Source organism: Mytilus edulis, chromosome 4 (genome assembly GCF_963676685.1).
Source record: "Mytilus edulis chromosome 4, xbMytEdul2.2, whole genome shotgun sequence".
Taxonomy (NCBI): domain Eukaryota; kingdom Metazoa; phylum Mollusca; class Bivalvia; order Mytilida; family Mytilidae; genus Mytilus; species Mytilus edulis.
In genome coordinates this window covers 66492745-66520459 of record NC_092347.1, presented here as the reverse complement: position 1 = coordinate 66520459, position 27715 = coordinate 66492745, and the positions used below count along the sequence as shown (strand labels likewise).

Here is a 27715-nt window from a genome sequence, read left to right as displayed (position 1 = left end):
TAAACGTTTTAATTACGTTGTGTTGTTAAGGGAATATTAAGCTTCTCGATGATCAAAATAAGTGTTTGTCAAACTGCTATATAACCAGTGTAATTTTTCTGATAAAACAGTTGGCTAAAATTTTTTGAAATTTTTATATTTTTGTCAAAGGGTCAAAGTGTATACTTTGTCAAAATTTTATGAAAATTAAACGAGCCAAATTAATTTTAGTTAAAATGTTGGGTACCACCTTAAAACTTAGTTTTCGTGATATTTTTTGCTGACTGATGCTTTTCATTTTTTTTCCTCCATGGTGCTATCTATTTTCTATTCGACTTATGAACACTTATAGTCTCCTGGGTTGTTTGTTTTTTTCTTCCTTTTATTGCAATGGGTTAACGATTAACACACAGTGTTTAAACGTTTGACATAATCACCATATAGCAGGCTGTACCAAAACAAAAAATGTCGACAGTGTACATATACATCTTTTAAGTCCTAATCATAATTTGTTTTCCACATCAAAATATCTTCATAACTGTGTATACAAAAACAGTTTTACTCGATTTAATATAGTTATGGTTTTGTATGAGCGTTAACATTTGTCCTTTATAGTTTGTGTTTTTTTTTTAATTTATTTTTTTTATCAAACATATCTTTTAATCGCTGTACTGCATTTGTATGTCTTTCCAAGTCCTTTTAGTACAACCATAAGCGTACACAATTACAATATTAAAGTAAATATGTTATTGGAGTGTCCTATTAATAATATACCGACTCTGCTTATTAAAACCATGTAACGACTATCTTTTCCTTCTTTTTATGTTTTTTTTATATTCGTCACCCAGTGCATTTCACCACGAGTAACATGATTGATTTGTCTAGTAGGGCAAACACTTTTAATCCATCCGTTGCTACTGTTTTCATTACCGTTTTTAGTGTAGTTCGTGTTGCTCTATCGTTTGTTTTCTATGTGGTGTGTTGAAGCTTGATCTTTTTTTTCATGTTCGTGTTCCATGGAATTGTCGGTATGTCTTTATTCGACTAATGTTTTTTTATTGTCCTCTTGATATCCTTTCATGGCAACGCAATTGAAAGTTTTACTATGACATGATCTATCATTATTTGGAATGTTAACACATAACATGGACTGTTTCATGAAAGGCTCCAATTAGAGAGTTGAACGTTGCTATCATCGATATTAACTTCCTGTATAGAACTAAGAGTTCGATTTTATTTCACAAATAAAACAACAATTATGTACAGATAATGAATGAAACATAATCACACTGATAGTCACAAAGCGAAACATTTTTACAATATGATACATACAACTAACTGAATGAGCTTGTTTATTTTGTTTGCGATCTCCTACAAAGAGTTAAATATACCCTTTTGAAGCATTAGAACATATTTTATGTTCCACAAATTCAAACATCATTCTAATTCATATAATCAGTAGTTTTAAGTATCTAGATTCCAAACTCACTCCGATTTGCCAGGCACTATTGTCAGACTGTTAATCGCGTGTGGTGTCACTCCGTGTGGCGAGATTTTACGAGAACACACTATAAACTGTCATACAGAGTCCTCTGTGTCACCTTCATGGTTAACATTGAGTTGAACTTTTTCTGATTCAGTGTCGTAATATGCTTTTGTAACCTTGCCATCTAGTTTATTGTCATCCGGGTCTTTTTGAGGAGATTTGTTAATTACAACAGAGGGTTGATTGTCAACATGTGTATACTGAGTATAACTTCCGTTCACTGGCCTTTCGCGGTCTCTTTTAAATAGAAAGGGCAAAACTTGCTTAAACTCTTTCTTAAAATTGTCATTCATCCAAGCGTATAAAAATGGATTGTAAATAGTAGAGCTCATTGCTATCACGTGAGCGCTAAAGAATAACAGTGTATAGAAGTACCACTTTGAGAAAGATGAAATATATTCAGCTGTTAAAAGTACTATGTTCAATGGTAGCCAACAACAAACAAATATAGTTACCATAGCGATTAACATTTTGTTTGTACGTCGTTTTCTCTTAATTTCCATTTCGTCTCGCTCCCTAGATTTTGATCCACTTCCAATTTTTGACCGGGAACGTTTTTTCAAAGCTAGAGACACCTTCGTGTAACAATAAGTAATTATACTGCAAGGCACAATGTACTGAAGGATTAGACTAGTGACTGTGAAAAACTGCCCTGCTTGAACACGTGGCCATTTCTCCCGACACATAAATGATTCATCCGCTTGAGGAGTAAGTTCCATATAAATACCAAGTGGGAGGGATATAGAAATAGATATGACCCAGATAGCAACGATCATCAGCAGACATACAAAAACCTTCATTCGTGGTTTAAACGGGTATACAATAACAAAATAACGGTCAACAGCTATGGCAGTAGAAGTAAGCGTTGATACATACACACATATACCTAATGACATCGGTACTATATGACAAAGTGCCTCTCCAAATACCCAGGACTGGAGGAAATATCCAAGCGGAGTAAACGGTACTGCTAGCAAACACATTAAGATATCTGATACAGCCAAATTTGTTATGAAAATATTAGTAATGGTTTGCATTGTCTTGTTCCGTACGACAACATAAACCACAAGAGTGTTTCCACTAACACCTAACAAAAATATAATACAATACAGCAGTACAAATATACCCATCAGTACAGGTTTATGCATTACTTGGTCAGTGATGGTATGGTTACCCTCCATTGTAGCATTTGTCATGTTTGTAGTATTCTCCATCGTGACTACAGCAGTTTGATTTAATCAGCAAGATATGATATTCGTGTTGAAAGGTTTTGATTGATGGTTTATCGTGTCGTCTTTGGAAACTACAATACCTGAAACGATAAAAACGTTTAAATTTAAAATGAATCTCCTGTGAAATGATATTAACATACCGCGGTATCAATAGTATTAGCAGTTTTTATACTTGTTATCACTACTTTATAAAAGAAGGTTTGTTTTGTAAAATGTAGACGATTGCATCATGCATTTATGTCGTAATTTTGCTACACATGAAAATTATCGAATGAAACGATTGAATCGCGTGGGTAATATTCACGTAGTTAAAATAAACTTCTACGCGTGCAAAAAAATAGTTCTTATCAATTACCTCTTTGATTTTTATACGGAAAGAGCAACAAACTTTTCAGAACTATTGTGTGACTTGCTTTTTTCAGTGTGTTACCAAGTCGATCTATCTGGGTGTGTGGTCTTTGTAAACTGTATATGATTGTCCGGTATTTTTCCGGGAAAGGTTGCGTGTTAGGGGTTTGTATGCTGGTGTACTGTCAAATATTTTGTTAATTTTTGTTATTTATTTTTACGTATTTTATGGTAAATATGAAATAACTCAATGATGAAAATATTTTATTTCTAATCTTTAACGATATCATGCATGGTGAGGAAAGACATTACAACTGAAAACAACTGTAGCGCATTGTCTTATGATATAATCTCAAACTATTAAAGTTGAAATTATTACGTCATACCGTTTGTCATTAGAATGAAATAATTGGAAAGAATTTTACACACTTCTGCTTCTATGGAATCTTAAAATTCATTACTTGCTGATACAAGTCATCTGATGCACCATTTCTCTCATCAGTATCAGATACTAGTAACATGTTACAACAACACAATATTTCAAAATATAATAAATAATATGACTTTTCTTTTCACGTTACACTCCTCAAAAATCTATGTTATAGTGAATCTTATAAAATTATTCTAAAAATGTATATTTTCAATATCCAAGGTCTTTTTCAAAATGGGTGATTCCTAGACGAAAGCAGAAATACCCACTGTATAAGTATATGGAAAACCATCTTCTCACAACTTAATAGTTACTTTGATAGGATAACCAGTTCATTTAGACGACTATATAAAAGCTACTTTAACGTTTACTGCATACACATGTGTACTTGTTTATCAGAAATTGCAATTTTTGAATAGCTGAATTTTGGCAAGAAATAGCTCAATATAAAAATATCAACTTCCAAACAAAGAGCGTAGCTCATAAACTCTACAGAACTTCGAGAAAGTTTGGAGCACCGAAGTCCTTCATAAGTTTATAAAACTATAAGGAGATATGGTATAATTGCAGGATATACTGGAATTTTTTTCAATCGGTTGGTCTTTGTAGAAAATTATATTTTTTAAGATTATTTTTTTCTCAAAAGATCAAAAAGGTATTTTATAACACTGTATCTTGAGAATTGTAAGAAAGTCGAAGTATAAGAAACCATTACCCGAATAAAAACCATAAACTAACTACAGTATAGACAAACTGTCTAAATAAATGATTTGGCTGCAAAATTCTCTTCCCACAAACTTTTATACAATGACCAGTGAAACAACACCAAATTAGTAACGGAAACTGGTTTGATGGAAAAACCCAAAGAACTGTATCCGTTACCAGACCATCTATATTGAATATCTGATTAGCTTCAAGTGCCATTGCTTGTTTATTAGTTATTGTCCATAAACGATGACCCAGCGGAAATAAATGAGCAATAAATTTTCTTTTATTCGCCGCCATTTTAATAAGACACATAATCCAATAGCAGAAGCAACTGATCATATACATGTAGGTTAAATTAGTTTCAGGAGTGACTGATTACTTACAATTTAGTACTCTCTTAAGAAGACAGGCATGCTGGGACTATTTTGCATGGAGTGACTGATTACTTACAAATAAGTATACTCTTAAAAAGACAAGCACGCTGGGACTATTTTTATTTATTTTTGTCGTGATCTTCTCAATTTATATTGCTAAATGTCGATGCACTTTCTCATTGACAACTTCTAATACGTTTAACAGAGTTTAGGGACCATATAGTGCCATTTTCAATTCTGCCATATGTAAATTCTATAAGGAAACATGATCATAACTATTGTATAATGTTAAACCTATGGACTGTTTTTTTTCGCACTGACTGCGTTGATCGTTTTTGTCATGCAAATGGCCCGTAAAAAAGTTGTTAATGTTTTCCAAGGATAATTATTTTTAACAGCAACTGGACTGACAAACGATCCGGTTATGTCTTATTATATATACTCACTTAAAACAAAAAGTTAATAGGCTGGGTTAACAGACTATAATTAATGTCTTTCAAAAAGTCATCCCTAAGATTTCAAAGAGAATATATACATGTATGTTTAGAATAATGGACATTTAAAAGCGCCATGAGAATAGCAAGTTAAATAAGAAATCTTCGAGCAATGTTGAGTAACGCCAAATGTTTCAGAAGATGAGTGTATGTGTCCATTTAAGTATAAAATACAGACAGTAAATGACTACAGAGAAATCAAATCTAAGTGTCTGAAAAAAATGAATATTTGCCAAGGGATATAAAAATTAAAAGGTATCTAGAGACTAAAAATGTAGTACGAGAAGTCTCCTAAATATAACCTTTCGCATAATAGAGTCATGTGGTTAGAATAAAACTTCAATAGAGGACAAATAAATCACTATAATAGTTGAACATTTGAGTAAGATCTCTTAGACTTCACTTGAATAGATATTACATAAGAATTGAAATTATCCGATTCTTAAATCTTAAGAACCACAATGTTAAAAAAAAGGTTAGATTGAGATCACAAAACAAAGCAGATTAACCCCTGCATATTTATGTATGTGTCGAAAGCCCGAAACCTTGTCAGTAGGCGTAGAATGCATTATCTTAATGGTTTTCGTTATTTGGGGAATATATGATTTTTTTAAATAGTAAGTCTTTGATTGTTTCTGTCATTTTTATTCACATGTTTTATATGCTATGAGCGAAATATAAACACTTTAGTACTTCGTCGATGAATATGAATGTGGTATTTGACAAAGTACTTTAAGCAAAAAATACATTCAGTATTAAATATATCAATATACCATACGGAATATTTTATTTTGAGGTTAAATTTTTGTCAATTTTAGGAAAGACTGAATAAACATTGATAACATACATGAAGGGGAGCTCAAAATTATTTCTTGCTCATTTTCCACTTCCGATTTAAACTTTCTGCAATCACTTCAAAAAGAACTTTCGAGATCATCGAGGAAAGGCCCTGCCAAAACAACGCTAGCGTGTCGAACGTTTAACAAATCAAGGACGAATTAGTCTCTGTGGGAGAGTAAACATTAAATGAATTATAAACAGAATAACTTTCGTTTCTCGCTACTTAACACAGCCAAGACGACACAGAACATTAGTTGTCAGCCATATATCCACATGATTTGGTTGTTAAATTACAGTGACTACTACAATGCAGAGACCTAAATGACAAAATGTAGTTACAAAGATATTTAACACCAAGGTGAATTAAGAAATGTACAGTCCATAAAACTGACAAAAACAAAACGCTCGACTGAATCAACCAATGGAACGACTGATCAGCCATTTCTCGAAGAACGGGATTATTAGTTGATGTGAAAAAAAGAAGATGAGGAATGATTGCCAATGAGACAACTCACAATCCAAGTCACAATTTGTAAAAGGTCAAAGTTCGGTCTTCAATATGGAGCCTTAAACTTGTCTGGTTTTTATAGATAGTCAACCCTCACATTTATATTGTCCCTTTCATTGGCAACATTGTGTGAGCTAATCCATATAGACATAATTGTTTAAAGTGACAATAATTTGGATGCAGCAGACAAAATGGTGTGATCATATTTCATAAACATACAACATAACTAAGTTCAACCCGTCTGCATAGGTGAAAGGACATGAAAATATACTAACACCCTTATGATACAATGTGAACATTTTTTCAACCCAAAGAAGCAACGATTATTTCATGTCATATTGAAAAAATATAAGACGTTTATTACAATGACTTAAAAACAATTATGTTCCTATCCATTGCCCTTGCACAAACTCATGTTTATCAGAATTTGTTATAAATAATTAGCAATTATAAAGAAACTTTCTGTTAATCGTACAGCAACTGTCGGTTAACCAAGAGTACTGGTTTATTCTATGAGGTTCAATTAATCCTGTTGTTCTATTATTAAGAACAGGTCATTTCTCTTCATCATTGAATAAGCGCAAGATTCGTTTTGCAATTATATCCCCCATTACCAATTGTACTTAGTATAATCAAATTATTCATGCAACAACTACATAATTATTAAATATGCACCATGTTATTGTGATATCGTTGCATTTAAGCTTGGATAAGGATTGTTTGTATTAACAGTCCACTTGGGTGAACTTAAGTGTCGTATTTTACTTGTAAGCCGATTCCGAGATATGCATTACTTTAATCATTCAGAGTGGTGTATCATAATAGATGCATATGTCATTATGATATCATGTAAACAGATCATATGACACTGTAACTGATTTTAGAAAGCTAAAAAAAATATCTTTAAAGGTTAAACTCTAAATAGTAATATGTTAAGTAGAAGCAAAGTAAACTGTTTGCCCTGCAGTTCATTTATTATTCTGACCATACAAAATCGTAACATTCACTACCATGTACATTGAAATGCTTAAATTGATAACGGTAAGTAAAATTTAACCTTTCAAATTATATGTATATCGTGTAAATTATAAATCCTTTAAGTACAAAAACTTGTCAAGAAACAGGGTTTATAGTTCGATCCTTTATGATTCCCCAAGAAAAGCTTTTACAAATACTAATGAAAAGTTATATTAAAATAGAAAGGAAACTCGTATTAGTGTATGTAATAATGATTCTTAAACCAGTTTTAAAAAAAGTATTCTTGTAAATTGATACTTAAGAAATATTCCACTGTAGTAGAATGAGTGAATCGATGACAACGCCATTCTATTATCATATGTCAAATAAGTCAACACAGAGAAAAGGATCAGATTTCTTTATGTCGTCTTTTATGCATTGATAACATAATAGACTTTCCAGAGAAAATCTCATTAATTGTCCTTCATCAGACAGGATCCTATAATACTTTATTGTTCTCGAATGGACTTCAAATGTAGAAAAATACACAATCCTATTTATTTTTACATTGTATCAAAGTAAGTCGCATTCTAGCTTTCTCCATTCCTGTTTAATTTGCATCAATCCCTGTCTTAGCCTGTCCTAATTGGATTGGATTAAGCAATCCGAATGTGGAAAATCTCGTCAAAGTCACGATGATGGAATTAATATATCAACTAAGATTTTGCCTTCTCGAGTATTACCCTTCAAATTACCGACTGACAGAATAACAAAACAATAAGTTAGTTATATACCTCGCTATATTAACTTTGTTATCGCTTCTGATTGAACGCCTTGTTCATGTCGATAGTCTTTCACTAATAAGTTCGACCAATCAATAAACAATGCTACCAAAAAAGTCGCGTGCCACATTATTTCACATTTTGCCCTAATTTATGATGGCGACCATAAATATAAGTAAATAAGGCAATATTGACGTCATTACAGGGATATCATTACTGTATATATATTTTCTCCCTAAAAATAGGAAGCGACAGATTTATGCATTTACTTTCCAAAATAGCACTATGAAATATCGGCTGATTTGGAACCAATTAAATCATTGTTTAAAAACAATGATTTACCGATTTGCTGCTTGACTTTGAACTCAATAACGAGAATTATGTGTCTGGTAACAGGTAAATGAATCTTTGTGCAGACGCAAAAGATTGCCTTTTTTTTGCGCCCCTCCAGGTTATATCGATCTCACCGCAACAGAGCGAAGAAGATATGGACACGAGACCGTCTAAACGTCCTTCGTGCCATACACTTTAAGGATAATAATCAAAATCCTTAATATTTTGGAAACAATAAAAGGTCCTGGCATGATACAATGTGAAACAATTCAAAAAAAAAAATACCAACGCATGCATACGTTTTTCCTCCAAAGCTTGCAAGATAGTTTTTTTTTTGCTGAATTAAGTACTAAGAAAACATACATTAATGATGGAATACCGGGGGATACAATATACTTAGCAAAAGAAAAGGGAAGTTAACGCAAATAGCAATTTAACAGATTTAAAAGATTTGAATGCAATTACCATTTAAACTAAGACGATTTTGTTTTACCGACAAAGTACATGGCAACACAAAAAACTGTACTCTTACAAAGTAGAAAATTGTAAAAGACAAATCATTTTTACATTCATATTACTGTAACATATAAATCCATAAATCAGAATCCCATTATATAAGAAACGTCCCACCCAAGTCAACGTTAAGCCATCAATTCAGTAATGGATGACGACAATTAATTTCCAACAAAATCAGAACTATTCACACGAGACCCATCATTTATATAGAATCTTTAAAACGTACAATGGCAAAATAACAAGGGGATTAACGTAAATCATTTCATTGTTGCAAAAAGTAAGTGTTGCCATGGTTACAAATCTTTTCAGTATACAATTATTTTCATAGTCTTCAAGAAGAGATTTCATCGACGTATTAGTGTGGATTACAGAAACTTAACAAAATCAATTGAATATTCATTTTAAAGTTGACTATCACAAATCAATAAACAACCGTCAAGATTTTTACATGCACTTAAACCATCTAAAACCATCATCTTCAGACTATACTTTAATTTAAAGTTTCGAAAACCTATTAAGATAAATTTTACCAACTGAACTATTCAATTTTGTGTTAAATAACAAGCTGTATCGTTTTTTTGATTGAATTTGTCAAGTAATGTAGCCAGAAAATAGACATTGATATTTAGTTCTTGAAATGAAATATGAACATCATTATCGCAGGTTTTTATTTCCGTATATAAATATACATGTAAATTGAACAAGATGTGCTTTAGATAAAATCATGTTACAATGCTTCCTGATGTTTAAGCATCATGGAATTTAAAATGTGTTCATTTGCATATAAATCGTACGTTAGTATGTTGAATCACGACACATGCTCACAGACTAAGACCCCGTTTACACTGACAAAAACAGATCGATCTTTATTGGTCCAGTGTAACTGGGTAAGATCGATCTTTAATCGGACTTAAAAAGTCTACCTCTAGAGGTGGTTTTAAAAAGATCGATCCTATTTGAATCGATCTTTTTTTGGGTGTAAACGCTTAAATCGACCGCGATCGATCTTTTTCAGGTGTTTGTTATATTTAGATAGGAAAATATAGGTCAGAACGATCTTTTTATGTTGTAGTGTAAACGCACAGGATTAAATAAGATCTTGCTTGTGCAATGTAAACGCGAACTGGTCTTTTTAAGATCGATTCAAATTCGTTGCCAGTATAAACGGGGTGTTAGTATTTCTTCCTCATTTCCGTGTTCATTAATTATACAATGCCTTTAATTATAGGATATAAATGGATAACAATAAAGGATATTTTTATAAGTGAAAGCAATATCTGTTTTTCCTTGTTTTGTATCAAATCTAACTATTACGGCTCATCATCAAGCCAGTGAGAGAAAAACACACAGACACTTCGGTATTCCTGTTGTTCCCTCGCTTATCTCATATAGTTGATGTGTTTCCCTAAGCATTAGTTTGTAACCCGGATTCGTTTTTTCTCGATCGATTTATGAGTTTTGAACAACAGTAAACTACTGTTACTACTGTTACTGCCTTTATTATAAACACTGTTAACAAACCTTGATAAACTACATCACATACAACTGGATGTCGTTTTAAAACAATACAAATAGTTCTTGTTATTTTTTTCATTATCTAGAAATAAATTATCAATATGAATTTTTGTTTTCCTAAACCAAATTTCATTTCTAGATTTAAAAAATCATTTCCTCTGATAAATAATATATTTGTGTTTGTTTTTTCGTCGGACCTTATGGTAAGCTAAACATTTGTTCTGTATATGGCATACTCCAAAAGATTGAATTTATTTGTTCTGATAGGCATGATAGAGAAGGCTTGCCTTTATTGTGCAAGTTATGACAGAGAAATCCAAATGTATCTGTTCTGAAAGGCAATGTTGAGAAGGCCAAATTTAGCTGTGCTAAAAGACATATTTGAGAAGCCCGATTTTTTTAACCATCTTTCTTCCTATTCCCTTTTATATGAGGGATGATGGGATACACACAAGCTGATATTGACAATAATCTGTCTGTGGTTGGTGTATTTGTACATTTACTGGTTGAATCATGCAATTAAGAATAGAATCATGATGCATAAAGTATTTTGGGTTTGTTTTTCTGATGAGTCTTTCTATGTACTGCTCAACTACATTTATCATTCTGAAGATTTATATATAGTAATATAAATCATCTTATAGCTATAGTACACTTCAATCGTATTTATCCACTTTCCATTAGCGATTCAACGGTCATATAATATTAAGATGATCAATAATCGTTTTCAAATCTCTAAAATATGTATTTAATATTGAAACTAGATATCTATGCATTCGTTTTGCCGTGGAGTAGTACGTTAATTTTTTTTCAATTCGTATCTTTTGATTGCCACATCTATTTCATTTCATTTTTTTTAGTAGTTTTACGGTGACTCATTTTCTATTTTATGCGGGAATAAAAGTTCTAGATTCCATGTCTCTGAACGTCATATCCGGTATGGGTGATACAGGAAATTGCATTTTGTTTAACCGATGAAGAAAGGTACCGAAAGACATTTCCTCATTCTGTATTGAATGACATTCTTCCGCCAATTTTATTTTTATGTGTTTGCAAAGATATTGAGAGGACCCTAACTTCATATCTATAGAAATACTTTTCGAAATGTATTGGCTGTTTATTTCATACGATATTAAACACAAAAGGTTTACTAAATATAGTTGCGTAATTGTTATACCCTAAACAGGAATATTTCTTTTTAGATATAGGTAATATAGAAAATTCAGTTCAGCTCATTTAATTTGTCCCAAAGGGTCATGCGAGTTTTTCTCTCGCCTTGAATTTCGGTGACAGAATTCCTGGCTGCAACTGCACGGAAAATTGGAACCAAGCTTTGCCACAATTATCCTTAAAGGTATCCATTTTCAGATTGAGCACAGACTAAAGGGGATAAAAAGCAGGTTTTTATTGGTGTCATTAAAACCATGAGAGATACTAGAATGAAGAAGAAAAAAATTGCACATTCAAATTCTGTGTCTTCTATACCATTCTACATTTTCCCTTGATAAGCATGCATTTCATTTTCAAAACTTTTCGGTTTTACCTTGTGTCCAGATTTTGTTTCGTACATGGTGAACGATTTAAAATAATTCATTTTAGTTTACTTACAATACTTGCACGTTTGTTGTTTTGCTTGAATGTTCTTTTGCGTGTTTGTGCTGTATTTCTGTCAAGAAGTGTTGTCAATTAGCGATATTTTTTTAATATTGTTATAAAACAGGATGTTTGTCTAGCTATTAAATTAGATTCAACCCACCATTTTTCTTAAAATTTCCTGTACAAAGTCAGGAATATGGCAGTTGTTATTAAATAGTTTTTTCTATGATGTTGACTTTTGTTTTTGTTGCACTTTAGTGTTCCTGGGTTTGTTTTTGTTTTTTTATTATTTCTATCTCTGGTAGTTGATGTATTTCTCTCGGCTTTAGTTTGTAACCCGGATTTGTTATCTCTCATTTATGACTTTTGAACACCGGTATATATACTACTTTTGCCTTTATTTGTCAACAAGAATGTTAATGTTAATCCCGAATCGACTTTTTTTTAAATTTATCTTTATCTTTTAACCATTACACCGCCGATGCATCTTTTTAGAAATTGCAAATGGTACGGAGTTGACGAAGCATGGCTTTAGAGTTACATTTACTAATAGTCTTGATAAATTTCAGTGGAATGTCATAGCACTTTATTGATTCAATATTTTGTAACTTAGAAATTTGGCCATTAGCTGGATATAACAGTGAGCGTTACAATAGATTTAAATTGGATAAGTTCAATAAAATAATACATTGAATATCAAATTGAAAATTAGTAATCGAGTAGACTCACGGTGGGTATGGTTGTCCTGCGAGAGAACGTACTGTGCTGGTGATTTGGTCCTGACGGGTGCTGGTGGGTCCTGATTCTGTGCTGGTGGGTTTGTTTACATTGTATCAGAACGGCAATAAAACGACTGTTTTGTTGCTTAATTTTTCTCTGATGCGTCATAAGTACCATGCAAAGTATATTACAACAATATAAAATTGCAAGAGTCGTGCAAGTTCGTTAAACGGAATTGTCCTGACGATGTGCTGGTGATAAGAAAAACGGTCCTGGTTCTGTGCTCCTATGTCCTGGTTCTGTGCCTTTATATTTTAGTTAAAAGTGGCAAATATTCAGTCAAGATCATTGATGCTGTACTGTTATTGACTACTAGTAATTAACTGTTGTCTGCTTTCTTGAAATTGACATTGTTATGAATCTGTTTACTGTTATTATGAGAGAAAAAAAAACCTATTTTTTATTCTTTTTATAATTAACTGTGATTTTATTTATTGGCCTGTTAATGGAACCCTTCTTGCCCCCTTTTAAGATAAGAAAATATGTTTACGATTTTCGGGATTACGATCATTTTGCAAGATCGCCAAAATACGTTGTAATTTATACAATACTTATATAAAGTAGATGATGTTGTATGTTTGTTGTCAATGGACAAATTTCCATAAGAAACCAAAGAAAGTATGTGTTAACAACCATACGTCATTGTACGACCTTCAACAATAACCCATAAAATAAAAATGTAAAAGGTTTTGTATAAAAATGGAGAGCAAAAATATAGAAGAAAGGACTTTCTGAGCGTTTGAATCATATGTCTTTAGCAGCTTAAAACACATTTGTTTGTGAAAAATTGAGTGCTGACTATAAGAATGACAATAGTATTGCGGGTTTGTTTGTTTGGTTTTTTTGGGGGGGATGGGGGATAAGTTAGAGCGAGGTTACAGTGAAAGTGTTAAGCTTGGAATAGTTTCCCGTAAGATTTAAAAGCTGTATTTTAAAAGAAAAATGTATCTTACAGCTATTAAGAATCACTTGCTGTATCTGTAAGATTTTTTCAACATATTTTTTTTGTCTGAACGGTTATCAGGTATTTTTTTTCGAAAGTTCGATAGAACACTAAAAAAAATCACTATTTTATGAAAGGGCAGACTAGAATATGTCAGAGAATATGTCAGAGAATGAAGACGAGATAACCTAGAGAACATTAACAAAACAAAGATTTCTTAGCTTTTTCATTTCAAAATTCCAAAATAAATAAATATTTTTGATAAAGAATTACAGGGGAGGAAGTGAACAATGTGTCCTACTTTTCTATATTTAAATATTTTATGAATAAAAAATCAAATGTGCCTTAATTATGATTGAAAATGAGTAAATGGAAAAACTACCAAACTATCATACATTTTTATTTTAATATTGGTAATATCACTAAGCTTTTAAGTTTTGTGTGTCAAACTCACCATCTCTGTAGTAATGACTGCTTATTACGATATTTCACATCTCCATTTTTTTTCTGCATTTTTTTATATTGTGAATTCTTAGTATTATTATATTAAAATGTAGACTTAATTTATATTTAAAAAAACTGAATCTAAAGCCAGATAAATCAAACATTTTTGTTTCTATCTATCCGTTTTCAGGACTTTAACAATCAACGTAAACACGCCTGGAAAGTAAAATGCGTACTCGGCTGTCTGTAATCGACCATTTTTAGACACCCTCCTAAAAAACAAGCCGGGGTGGGGGTTCGAAGATGCAAATTAAGTACTTAGATCAATATTTTATATTTTCGTGTATGGTTTATCACCCCTCCTGTGGCCTGTCAATTACGAAAATGTGCAAACTGCAATAGTATCAAAACAGCACAGACAATGAATAATAGAGATATAATTTTGTACATATACATGTATCAAGGGGAAACTTCTTGCAAAGCATTATTATTTATAGTTCATTATTGTATTTAGTAGAAAAAGAGAATTTGGTGAAAATAAAATCACTATTTTTGTAGAAAATTCACAGACCTTTGTACAGAAATTTTTGTTATGTTTAGCATGGGATCAACACAAGGGTACATTATCCTTAAAAATCTATTTAAAAGTATTTGAAACTAACGTTTGCTTTGTTAATTGTGCCTTCAATTTCAAAAATTAAAATATCTCGTAACTTCATACTACCAATTGAGTATAAAACAAGTAAATACGTTTAAAAAAAGAAATTCTTAGATTAAACACCTAGATTTAACTTTAAAAAGTCATAACAGTTTAAAACAATACAAATCTACACACACAAATAACTGGCTTAATTTCAACTGATTTTCAACCCGAATCGCTATAAGATCATATATAAGCTCAACTGTGTCGAGGGATCGTGTGAGGTTCATTTATTGTCTTGGCGTCCGTATTACAATGACCAAATGTTACCAAATAATTTTTTCAAGAGTGAATCTAGGAAAAACAATATTCATCAACAAACCAGACCACTGTCTGTTAAAATGTATTAGAGTTTTTAGTTACAGCCGATTCCATTGAGTATGTAGGCAAATGTTATATCTTTGGTTAGCTTGCTTGTTAGCTAAACCGTGAAGTCATTGTTAGGTAAGGTCTATACCCTCCTTTCGAATTAGCCTGGTCCTACAGACAGAAAGATGTGTCATTTGCCGGACTAGTCTACTCTTAAAGTAGGGTAGTTTACATAACCTAACAATGACTTTTCTGTTCAGCAAGCAAGATAACCAAAGATATTCCCTTTGTCTACACACTCATTGAAATCGGCTTTAATATTGCAAATATTCAAGCAATTAGGGCAAAACTTACCGAGTAAAAAAAATCAAAATGTCTATCACCTTGTACATTTCAGAAAATTCAGATCAGATAACGAAACTGGGTCCAGCAACATTTATAAGCAATTTAAGATTTTGACCCTCACAGTTTCCATTCACCACAAATATTCTCGTTACAACGAATCAAATACCAGTTGCAGCCTTTTGTTTATCTATTAATATATGTATACGGATAAAGTTATGAAAGGCAGCAGGGTCACCAGGGTGAGGAGTCCATGTCATCTGAAATAAATGCTAAGCATAGATCTAGAAAGCGGCAGATAATCATGGCATTAAAAAAACTCTCTTCTTTTCGACTTTTTTCGAACAAATTGACACATAAAATGAATTATATAGTATTATGGAATTTTTAACTTGTGTTCAATTCATTGGTTACACCTTTTACTAGGATAACAGTCCTGTCAAGTATGAGCTGGGTAAAATATTTCAGAAAAGAAGATGGAAATGTGAAAGTTTCCGTGCGTCAGGTGCAACAGCATACGAACAGCTAACATGTCTCGTCAGGGTGGAAGCTAAAAAGTCCACGAAAATATTTGATTTAAAACCTTTATTCGTTCCAACAAAGATATTGTGATTTTGTTGAGGATTTAACCATCTACGACAACAAAATTTCTTTTTTTTTTTATAATTTACAGCTCTTCTATAAATATATGCAAAGCAAACCATTGATTAAATTGCTTGCTATGATTGTTTGGATGTTTGTAAACGACAGGTAAGTAGTCTGTTTACTATATACTACAATTTATTTGGAAAATATACATTAACTTCAATTCCTGTCAGTTTGTATTTGTCCAATCAAATCCCAGTATGTACTGAAACTCCGCCTACCTATTGTTTGAAAACATCCAAGCAAACATAGCAAGCAAATCAATCAAAGTTTTTTTTGCATGCTTTTATAGAAGAGCTGTACTATATAATGCAAGGAAGCGTTTAAGTCTTTCGCCAAAAAATAATATCAATTTCTTTTTGTCCTATGTAAACTTACGTACCATTTCCTTCCATTCATGATCATTAAATTGAACTGTAAAATATTGCTTGGTACCTTCTTAATTCCTTTATGAGTCTTATGTAAACATAATTATGACAATAACTGTTGTGAGAACAAGATTCACTGCACACTTTTAAAGTTCTGCTTCATCAAACATTAAAATGTGAACTTAAGTTTTGAGACTTTTTTAATCTACACGATTGGGATTTTTGTATATGAGAACATGGTTTATCTATTAGTTGAAAATGCGGCTTTGAACTAGCTTTCAGTACCTGCAAGCATTCGTTATTCAATAATGTGTGTCTTTGTGTTATTATTTTATGTAATAAATTGTTGTGTTGGTACACCACTGTAACAATGAAGGAGGAGATGAGGAGGGTTGGTTGGGTGGAAGTGGGGAGGGGTATGCGGAGCGCTAACAAACATGTCTATGCGGCATTGGCTTTGATCATTGTTGAAGCATCAATGTAAGGGGCATTTAAAATATCTTAATAAAACTATTCTTATTTTAGATACTATATATTGTTATCTGATATTGAACGAAAGATATTGCCCTTTTATGTAATTATTTAATACAAGTTACGATCATTTCAAAACACACATTAAACAGCCAAATGGATGCACAAGAGCTAAAATAGGAGTCATAGATCCTATTGACAACAATTATCTGCCCAATTTTATTGATTTTGTAACATTTGTTTCAAATATGACCAACTTCTTATCCAAAATCACCAGCACCGTATCAGGACCCACCAGCACAATGACAGGACCCACCAGCACAGTATCAGGACATGAATAAATTGAGAAAATGCTAAATGTTAATAAATTGCAATGTTTTTTCACAAAATAGTTTTGTCGCGTGGATTGCGGTATAGAAAGCGGACTCTATGAGCATTTTTGTTTTATTTTTTCAGTTCGAGATTTTCTGAAAATGAGCATTTCTGTGTTACGCTTACTGAAAAAGTTTAGAGGGTCAACTTTTTAATGGTTTACATATGAACCCATAAGAAACAAAATTGAAAAATCTCAACCGTTTTCTTCCATTTTTTATGAGTGAAAACGTCAAAAATCATTATTTTCGTCTTTGTTTACATTTTTTCATTGATCACCAGCACCCGTCAGGACCAAATCACCAGCACAGTACGTTCTCTCGCAGGACAACCATACCCACCGTGAGACTTTAACACTAAATGTCGCATATGTTTATTTCATGTTGTCCTTGAAAAGTAAACACGTATATTACTTGAAAACCATAGTTGGATTATTCGAATTAAAATTTCGACCATGTGTTCTTTAAAGGTTTCTTCGTTTTATTCTTATTCATTTACTTCTTAATTTCATCTTGTCATGAAATAATATGATGATTTTTTTAAAGGAGAACAATAATTTTAAATCCGTTGGGATTTGTTGCTTTAAAGTGGAAATTCTTCGTTTTTGAAGATACAAATGCAATCCTGGCAGATATCTGATAACTACATGTAAGCCCGAAGAAGTTTATATATTTATGTGATGAATTAGGAATTTTCAAATGCCCAAAGTATTATCAGTGTGCCGTTTCGGAATGAAGGTTACTCTGGTTTCGTAACATTAATCTGAGATCTTCCCCGGTTTTTGAAAAGGTTAGTCTTGTACGTCGGGTTTTGTTTACTGTTGACTGTCTTCTGATTCTTTGGCTTTGGCGTTATCAGTTTGTTTTTGACTTTTTTTTTTAGTTTGAATTTTGCTTTGGCAGAGAGGTTAAGATGGCTACAAAAGCCGTTTTGTACATAAGGAAACGCCTGAAACAAGTCAAGAATATGACAGTGTATTTCCTTACGTTTGATGTGTTAAAGCTTTTCATTTTGCCATTTGTAAGGGGCAAGTTTAGAATTTTCCTTGGAGTTCGATAATTTTCGTATTTTATTTTAGTAGAGACAATCATATAATATCATTTGTACCGGGGAAAAAGAATGTTAACTGGTGTCTATTTTGTAGTAAAATACGAATTAATAATACAAAACTGATTTGAACTAGTCAAGTAAGAGAATAGCCATTAACACCTGATAAATTGATAATATCAAAGAATCATATATCTAAAGTCTAGAGCTAGACAGTAATGGTACCCACAAGTAATGTAAAGATAATATTTCATTCGAGATATTGATTGTGATGTGTTTTCACTGAATGACCCTGTTTCGTTTATTGAGTTAATATGTGGCTCGTAATCGTATGTTAATGATGACTCAAAAAAGATGCGTAAGATACCACGGGTATATTCAAAAGCCATCAATCGCGGTGAAACTAACATCGCCACGGTAAAAAACGAAAGACGACGAAAAGATAAATAAATGCAACATTAGTTTACAACTATTCAGTGGTCATTAATCGATTAAACTGTAACACATCCGGGTCATAAACCAAAACGTGGGAAAACAAATAAACTGTAAAAGAAAACAACGAAAGAACAAAAACACTGAACTGCTTCAAAAAGAAACGCCAACATACATAGAAACGACCTTTTTGATAACAAACGCCATTTTTGTCTTGCACCCAGTGATAGGTTCGACGGCATATAATAGATTTATTAATAAAGCATGAAAGGAAGTTTTGGTCGACAACCGAAGACGGCCATATATAATTTCTTGGAACACATGTCAATACAAATTAATAACATATGTAATTCGAATCAAAGTTGTGATTCGAAATTATTATGATCTGTGTTTCAGTAATTACTTTATACAGAATCGTATTGTTTGCACTGTTAATGTTTGCAAAAGTATGAATTATTCGAAATACTAAGGATTTCTAATCCCAGGGAAAGATTATCTTAGCTGCATTTGGCATAACTTTTTGAATTTTTGGTCTTCAGTGCTCTTCAACTTTATTCTTGTTAGGCTTTCTAACTAACTTATCTGAACGTCACTGCTGAGTTCTGAGTAGACGAAACGCACGTCTTGCGTATCAAAATATAAGACAGGTACCTATGATAACTATTTATGGCGTTTTTAAAAGGAATAATACTAAAGGAAGTTTCAGAGTTGACTCACAAACATTTATTCATACCTTATTTGATCTAGCGGAGGTGATGTCGATCTTGGATATGTTAACCTGATACATTAATAACTCTAGTTTTCTCGAAGCGTGATGTAATTTAATAGGAAAATTTTAACCAAGCTTTTTTTGAAAGCTTATACTCATGAATATATAAAGCTTACATCTGTTCAAAGTCGAGATTTCTTACGGTCATTGGTATAGTATATTAATTTCTTCTATGAAAAGCAGATACTAAAATCAACCAAGGAGTGAAATTTTTACATCTGCCAACCTATAGTAAGTCCAAATACAAAAAAGTTACGTGACAGAAAGTCACACCTAATTAGTTTTCAATCGTGCAAATATATAAAAAGGAAATTTATAAATTCATTTCTTACTACAAGTCCAATTTATTTTACAGTTTCTGGAATTTTTCAATGAATTTGTCATAATCTTACACAGGATCAATGCAGCCCGTCATCAAATTGATCTTTCGACAGCTTGTTTATAAAAAAAAAATGTCAGTAATACTTCTTTGTACCAAAACAGTTTGAGTACAAGTTTTAAAAAAACCCCAAAAAAACACAAATGATTTGAAAAATTAGAACTTGGATATTTTTTGTCTTAAACTTTGAAATTAGAATTTGCTTGAATTAGAAAAGGTTGATTGAAACACACATGATTAGAAATTTAATTGGAAAGTTGTTTTTACTGAAATTAATGTGATACAAATTTGCACGATACTAATAAAGATACGGCTTATTCACTGGAGAAATCAACTAACCGGGTGGTGAGTTCAAACACAGCTAAGAACTCAATTTATCATAATTTGAAAGATATGTTATGGACTCAATTACACATTTGAACCTTTCTTGTAGCTGTGTATGATTTCAATTAATTAGCACATTGCATGATTAAAGATGTTGTAATTTCGTTAGTTAGCCGAGTACATAAAGGTAAAACATTATTTATGACTTCCTAAGATATTATGCTGTATCAGATGAAGAGAAAACGTTCTTTTTATATCGTTATATAACGGCTCGGAAGTGATCGTAACAGGTTAGATAATTAATATACAGAATTAATACGTGTTTACCAACTGTTACCCTGTAATTGCACTATATATGCTTAGGTATACACATTGCAATTGTTACCCTGCAATTGCAATAACTATGCTATGATAGGTTTAAACATTAAAATTGATTCATCATAGATACCAGGATTAAAATCTGTAGACAGACGCCTGTTACGTCACAAAAAAACTCATCAGTGACATTCAAATAAAATAAGTCAAAAATACCAAATGCACTACGAAGTTGAAGAGCATTGCGGACACAAAATTCCGGTAATATATTCATCGGGAAAAAAATCTAAAGTATTTCGAAAAATTCAATGTTTGTAAACAGTTGATTTATAATAATAATCATATCAATAATACATATGCCATGTATACAATGGAGATTCCAAAGATCTAGTATATTAAAAATATAAAATGAAAATAACACTTTTAAAGAGAAGATCGATGATAAGAATAAATATAACTATTTTAATGAGAATAAATCAAATATAATCACGTCGCAGTATACCAATACCAAATATTAATGACTACTTTCAAATTCACTGATAACGTATACTGTAAATAAAGCAACAGTAGTATATCGCTGTCAAAATTCCTAAATCGATTAAAAGTAAACAATTCTTGGTAACAAACTACCACAGAGGCAAACATATTAGCTATAAGAGGAAAACAGAAATACGGAACTGCAACAAAACCTGGTTTTATGGATAGCCAAACCTCCCGCTTCTGAGATTTACAATGCACATGTATAGAGTCTTTATTTTATTTTTCGATCGGAAAAGAATGAAACCTGAATGGACTTGCAACTACCGCCGCTGAGATCACTTACCCTCTTACGCATTTTCGTAATGCACTTAGACAACAAGGACAACAACAATACTTTACACCAAATGTTATTATAATACTGATTACTCACACAATTATTGCGCGGAAATTTTTGATTTACGAATTATAGTTTACATTAAAGTCAGCAAATTCAGAGTGTGCGGGAGAACTATTGATAACCAATTAAAAACCATTTATATCACATCCAAACGAACAACTCAGTTTTCTGTTTTATATATCTTATGGTTTCAAACACGTTAACGATATTAAATGATTAGTTTACAGCTTAGACAGGTGTACAGTCAGTTGTCAAAACACTCAGAAATAAGAAAACACTATGCTCAGGTATAAAGATTCCTATCACAGGAAGCAATTTCTGATTTGCACTACAAATAATTGTACATAGATGTAGTGCAATCAGTGCAGAAGTAAAAACGAGAATATATGCGTTAAGAAAACAAACGCTGTTGCAGGGATATTTGTAGGATGAAATTTCGAATGAACAGAATATGCAATAACAATATGCTTAGTTATCGCCTCGCTAATTTCATGTTAACCTCTAATGCTCGAGAGTGTGTCCCGGCCGGATCAAACTAAAGACTCAAAAATTGCTATTTGCTTAATTCGGCTAATCATGTGACATTTAAAAAAAGTTCAAATACAGCTCAAAGTGAGAATAATGTGTCCAGGTAGGATGAAATGTCTTTCTGTGGACTGTTACCTTGTGAACTAGCTATCCATCAATTCTAATTCTTCCATCCATTACAAGGCGTAGCTGTTTAAATACATTTTATAATAATGTGTTACACACAAGAATTTTTAATCACGTAGGAATAAACAATATCATTGAAGAATATTCCCAAACCACGACATTCGATAGTGTGTTGAAAGAATACAGAGTTGACGTCAATATCAGATCTTCGTCAGACTTTATATGACGAAGCTATAAGATCTAAATCGGATCTGTTGATCTTAGCCAGAACTTATCTATACTCGTTTTTTTAGAGCTTGTCATGTCATTTGAACGATATATGTAGTTGATCTGTAGATGTATATTTACAGTAAATTCCTGATGTAAGATTACAGTGTGTCTCATCTCTATACCTCATCTAATTGTATCAATGCTAAAATTTCATTTGTTATTACTATGCATTTGCATTGATCTTTAAAATAAAATATTATTTGAAAAAAAAACGTTATTTATTTACTGGAATGGTTTTGACTTAATAACGTTGACATTTCTATACATATCTTGCATGTCTTTTGTTTTCATTTGTGTTGTGTCGTTGCGTTTCTGTCTTGTTTGATCATACGCTACTTTAATTAATATCCTTCGTAATATTTTAAAAATTCAGACAATGGAATCATTAAGAGTTGATTCTATTGGTTACACTTACTTAAGAATGTAAAACAGGAAGCGTTACACTTCTTTTTCAAAACCATGTCAAAAGATATCTTCAAAACCTACATACAAAATGTCAAGTGTAATTGTCAGAGTATATCTTTCAAACACTTCAATGTTGCAAGTTAATATGAATATGATTTAGTGATTGCAGAGGTTTCGAATAGTTGGCGCGTATCTTCCACTCAAAAAGATAAGATCATTATATGTAATGATGTATATGATAAAAAATTCCATACAGTTTTATTTTAGAAACGTTAACCGATTACTGTTCAAGAAAGAACCTCTTCTTGTTGTAATCTATCTCGTGATAGATGCATGTAAAATAATAAACTCTGATTGTAAGATATTTGTATGTTTTAATCAATGAAATTATGTAATAACCCGTATATTAGTTAATCTGATTTCAAAAATTGAAGGTTACGTGAGATGTGTAACAGTAGGAAAAGGGAATAACTGAAATATAAAACTTTATAGAACCTTAAAATAAATTTTAGATTATCATTTCAATCGAGAATTTGGAAATAAATTGCCTTTGATATGGAAAAGAAGTCAGGCAATCGTCAATAACCAGCAGCAAATAACGAAAACATGTTCAATAGACATCTAAATAAAATGTAAATGGTTATCCGATAGCTATTAACAAACTCAACCTGAATGACTAGATTTAAATCCAGTTTCAATATGGTATGCACCGTTACGTCTGTGGTTTTTTTCTATTCTATGAGAAAAAAAAAACGTAAAATAACAAAAATACCTAACTCCAAGGGAATTTCAAAACGAATAGTCATTAATTAAAGTGTAGTCTTTATACTCTTTAAGATATTTGTTCTTGCTTTCTGTTGTTGATATCTATATTCAACTTTTTAGCTTTAACCATAACGTCGGCGTTCGGGAAGCTCACCAGTGGAATAAATCAAAGGACATATATAGTATACTTAATTTTACAACAATCCAACAAATAAAATTGAGAATGGAAATGGGGAATGTGTCAAAGAGACAACAACCCGACCAAATAAAAAACAACAGCAGAGGGTCACCAACAGGTCTTCAATGTAGCGAGAAATTCCCGCACCCGGAGGCGTCCTTCAGCTGGCCCCTTAACAAATATATACTAGTCCAGTGATAATGAACGCCATACTAATTTCCAAATTGTACACAAGAAACTAAAATTAAAATAATACAAGACTAACAAAGGCCAGAGGCTCCTGACTTGGGACAGGCGCAAAAATGCGGCGGGGTTAAACGTGTTTGTGGGATCTCAACCCTCCCCTATACCTCTAACCAATGTAGAAAAGTAAACGCATAACAATACGCACATTAAAATTCAGTTCAAGAGAAGTCCGAGTCTGATGTCAGAAGATGTAACCAAAGAAAATAAACAAAATGACAATAATACATAAATAACAACAGACTACTAGCAGTTAACTGACATGCCAGCTCCAGACTTCAATTAAACTGACTAAAAGATTATGATTTCATCATATGAACATCAGGCACAATCCTTCCCGCTAGGGGTTTAGTTTCATACCATCATAACATATATGAGAAGAACATAACCCGTGTCATGCCAACAACTGTTTTTAGAATAAATGTATTTAGTTCCGATGCAAAGACCTTATCAGTGACTCAATATTAACGCCAAAATATGCAATCTTTAATGACTTGACAACAGTATCGTAATTATATCCCTTCTTAATAAGTCTATTCAAAGGTTTTGTAGGTTTCTGAGGTGAATACTGACACATTTGTGCTTTATAAAGACTTTCCATAAAAAATTGGATGTGAAATACCCGTTTATCGACAGAAGTCAAATGTCTATTCTAAAATATTAAGTTCAAAACCCAGATTAATCTAGACAAGTTGTAGAGATATTTTGTTAAAGTCTCTTTGTCATTTTGAGATGACAAACAGAAATAAAAGCGCCGTTCTGTTGCTTTGCATGTATTTTTTACTGTGAAAGAACTGATTTAGTGACAAGGATGGATACCCAATATCCCTTTTTTCTGTTATACACACACAATTAAACTCAACAATTTCAAAATACAAACATAAAAACTTAACTCTTTTTTAACTGCTGCACTAATAATTAAAACTCGACACATTATCTTTACACAAATGAACCACCTAAATATTCTATAATTTGTATGATGATCACACCCTTTTTGGTGAATTTAAGATTCACTTTTGTTTTGTTTGCTTGAGCCTGAAGAGAACATCACATTAGATTTCAACAACATGAACCTAATCTCGAAGACAAAGAATTAATTTTCTCTAAGCGTATGTCTAAATTCAATAAGACAGCAATGTTTTCAAGTCCTTGGAGGACCAAGCTAATCAAACCAGGACTGAATTGGTCATAAGAGAGAATTCAACAGACAATTTATTGTGAGAATTAATGTCTTGAAGTGAGTCTGCTTCAGGAAGTTGTGTCTTTTATTTTGTTAGTTAGCTCTGACGGTCACTTTACGACTGACATGTTAGAATCTGAAGAAAAGTACAAACTTTACTTATGTAAATGTGGAAAGTAATCCTTTGAAACAGACATTTACTCAGATATAACATTTCCCGATTTAAGTAAAGACTAAATAAATGTCTGTTTAAAAAATTGCAAGTTATAAACATTTTCAAATGTGACCAGAGAGAGACAGACAAAAATAAAACAGCTTTCCATCTAGGTTCGTATACTTTGTATGAATAGCAATGCATTTTGAACAGATATATCATGTTAAGGAGGGGTATTTGCGAAAAATACCAGTCGAGATAATGCTAAATTTCGCGAGCCGTAAGGCGAGGGAAATTCATTCTCAAGACTGGTATTTTTCGCAAATACCCCTCAAGAACATGCTATATCTGTTTAATTACACCGAATGTTAACTTGCAAAAACGCATTGATGATCGTAACGCTACAAGCGTCCAGTCGGATATAGTATTTTTTGGCAAATACCACGGCAGAGAGGGTAAAAAAGGCATATCCTTTTTGCATATACCCCAGCGTCGTGAAAAGATGAACGATATTCAGTTGATACAATAAATTGGTGAAAAATACACTGGCTATCAACCAATCAAAACCCAGGATTCTTACATAAGGTGTAATTGAGAAATAAAATCTACTCCTAAACGTTTATAAGAAATATTTATTGCTACTTTAATGTTATCCCTCTTTTGACTTTAGAATGTTTGAACCCTTTACTTTCCGTGACGTCTTATTCCTAGTTTTATTTCGGTTTTATTTCGATTTTGTATTCAGAATCACACGCCAAACGCTGCGAAAACTGAAATTTCTTATATAGACTTCGTGTTTTCATATTGCTGACAACGATATATTGATCTATGCAATGGTTCATTTTTTGTTTCAAGTTGTATAGGTGTCCTCAACATTGGTGTTCACATCTTTTTTACATCACTGATTGTTTTTTATAATCATATAGTAATCTTTTGTATTTCTTTTCCTTCCGGAATTGTGTGTCCTCAATGATCAACTTCGTATTTTATTTGGCCAATTTTACTTTTTTGTTTCTAGTGTCACTGAGGAGTCTTTTTTTGTAGACGACACGGGCATCTAGAGTACAAAATTTTAACTCTGGTATCTATGATAAGTTTATCTGACATGTTATCGATGTCTTCGAATAACGTTTCGCAATAACCCTATTTTTAAATTTGAAGAAAAAAATATATAAAATGGACTGCTATAAATATTTTGTGTTATAAATGTGTTCATAATAAAAACAATCTACTGTTTACATTCCTTTTTTTATGGAAATACTGAAAATAAATTCCACCCAAGGAATAGATTACCTTGGCTTAATTCGCAATTTTTTCGGGTCTTTAGTTCCTCCATGTTTTTCAACTTCGTACTTTATTAGACCGTTTAAACTTTATTGAATCCCGCCTCACAAATGAGTTTTTATTTTAACGAAACGTGCGACTGGCATACTATATTTGAATCCTGGTATCTATGTTGAGATACCAAATACCTTTTGTCACAAGATAGGCAGAGGACAATATAATCAGTGGTCTTCTGAGACACATATATTCCATGACGGACAACAAAATAATGAGTACGTCCGTGAAACATAGACATTGTAAGTTAGATGTTATGTGTGTTTGTTGTAAGAATAATATTATACTAAAAAATACAAAAGCATCTACAGATAAATGATAGTTATCAAAGGTACCAGGATTATAATTTAGTACGCCAGACGCGCGTTTCGTCTACATAAGACTCATCAGTGACGCTCATATCAAAATATTTATAAAGCCAAACAAGTACAAAGTTGAAGAGCATTGAGGATCCAAAATGAAACATACGTTTTATATGAATATTAAAACAATGTGTTAAATGATTCGGAATGTCATGATCTTTTCTCTGTTTTTTTTTTTTTTTTTTTTAGAATATGTTTTATGTTGTTATTATTCTAAACATTATTGTTAATTTGAACCAATTTACGAACACTGTGGCTTATCTTAATTTTTATGAAAGTTGAACGTTAACAACATACATTTGGCAATTTTACAAAATAAAATAATTATCTTTACTACGGTTCGATAAACCTTTATGTTCTGACCTTTTGCTAAAACGGATAAGGTCGTAGTGATATTCGCATCCTTTAATTGCAAGTATGAAATTACAAGGGAAATTAAGTCTCATCTTTAATGATTATTGCTCCATGATATTCTTTGATTGTTGTTGTTT

General features: G+C 32.0%; 1 protein-coding gene across 2 annotated transcripts in view; it reads right to left on the bottom strand.

The window, feature by feature from the left end:
- Window positions 1-1193: 1193 nt before the first annotated feature.
- The window catches only part of LOC139520278 (neuropeptide Y receptor type 2-like), a 66616-nt gene continuing 40094 nt past the window's right edge, over window positions 1194-27715 (bottom strand). For both annotated transcript variants that reach the window (XM_071312786.1, XM_071312787.1), the window contains one exon: window positions 1194-2837. In XM_071312786.1, coding sequence (XP_071168887.1) covers window positions 1558-2739 — 1182 coding nt within the window. In that variant the 5' untranslated portion in view covers window positions 2740-2837 and the 3' untranslated portion in view covers window positions 1194-1557. The remainder of the gene's footprint in view (window positions 2838-27715) is intronic.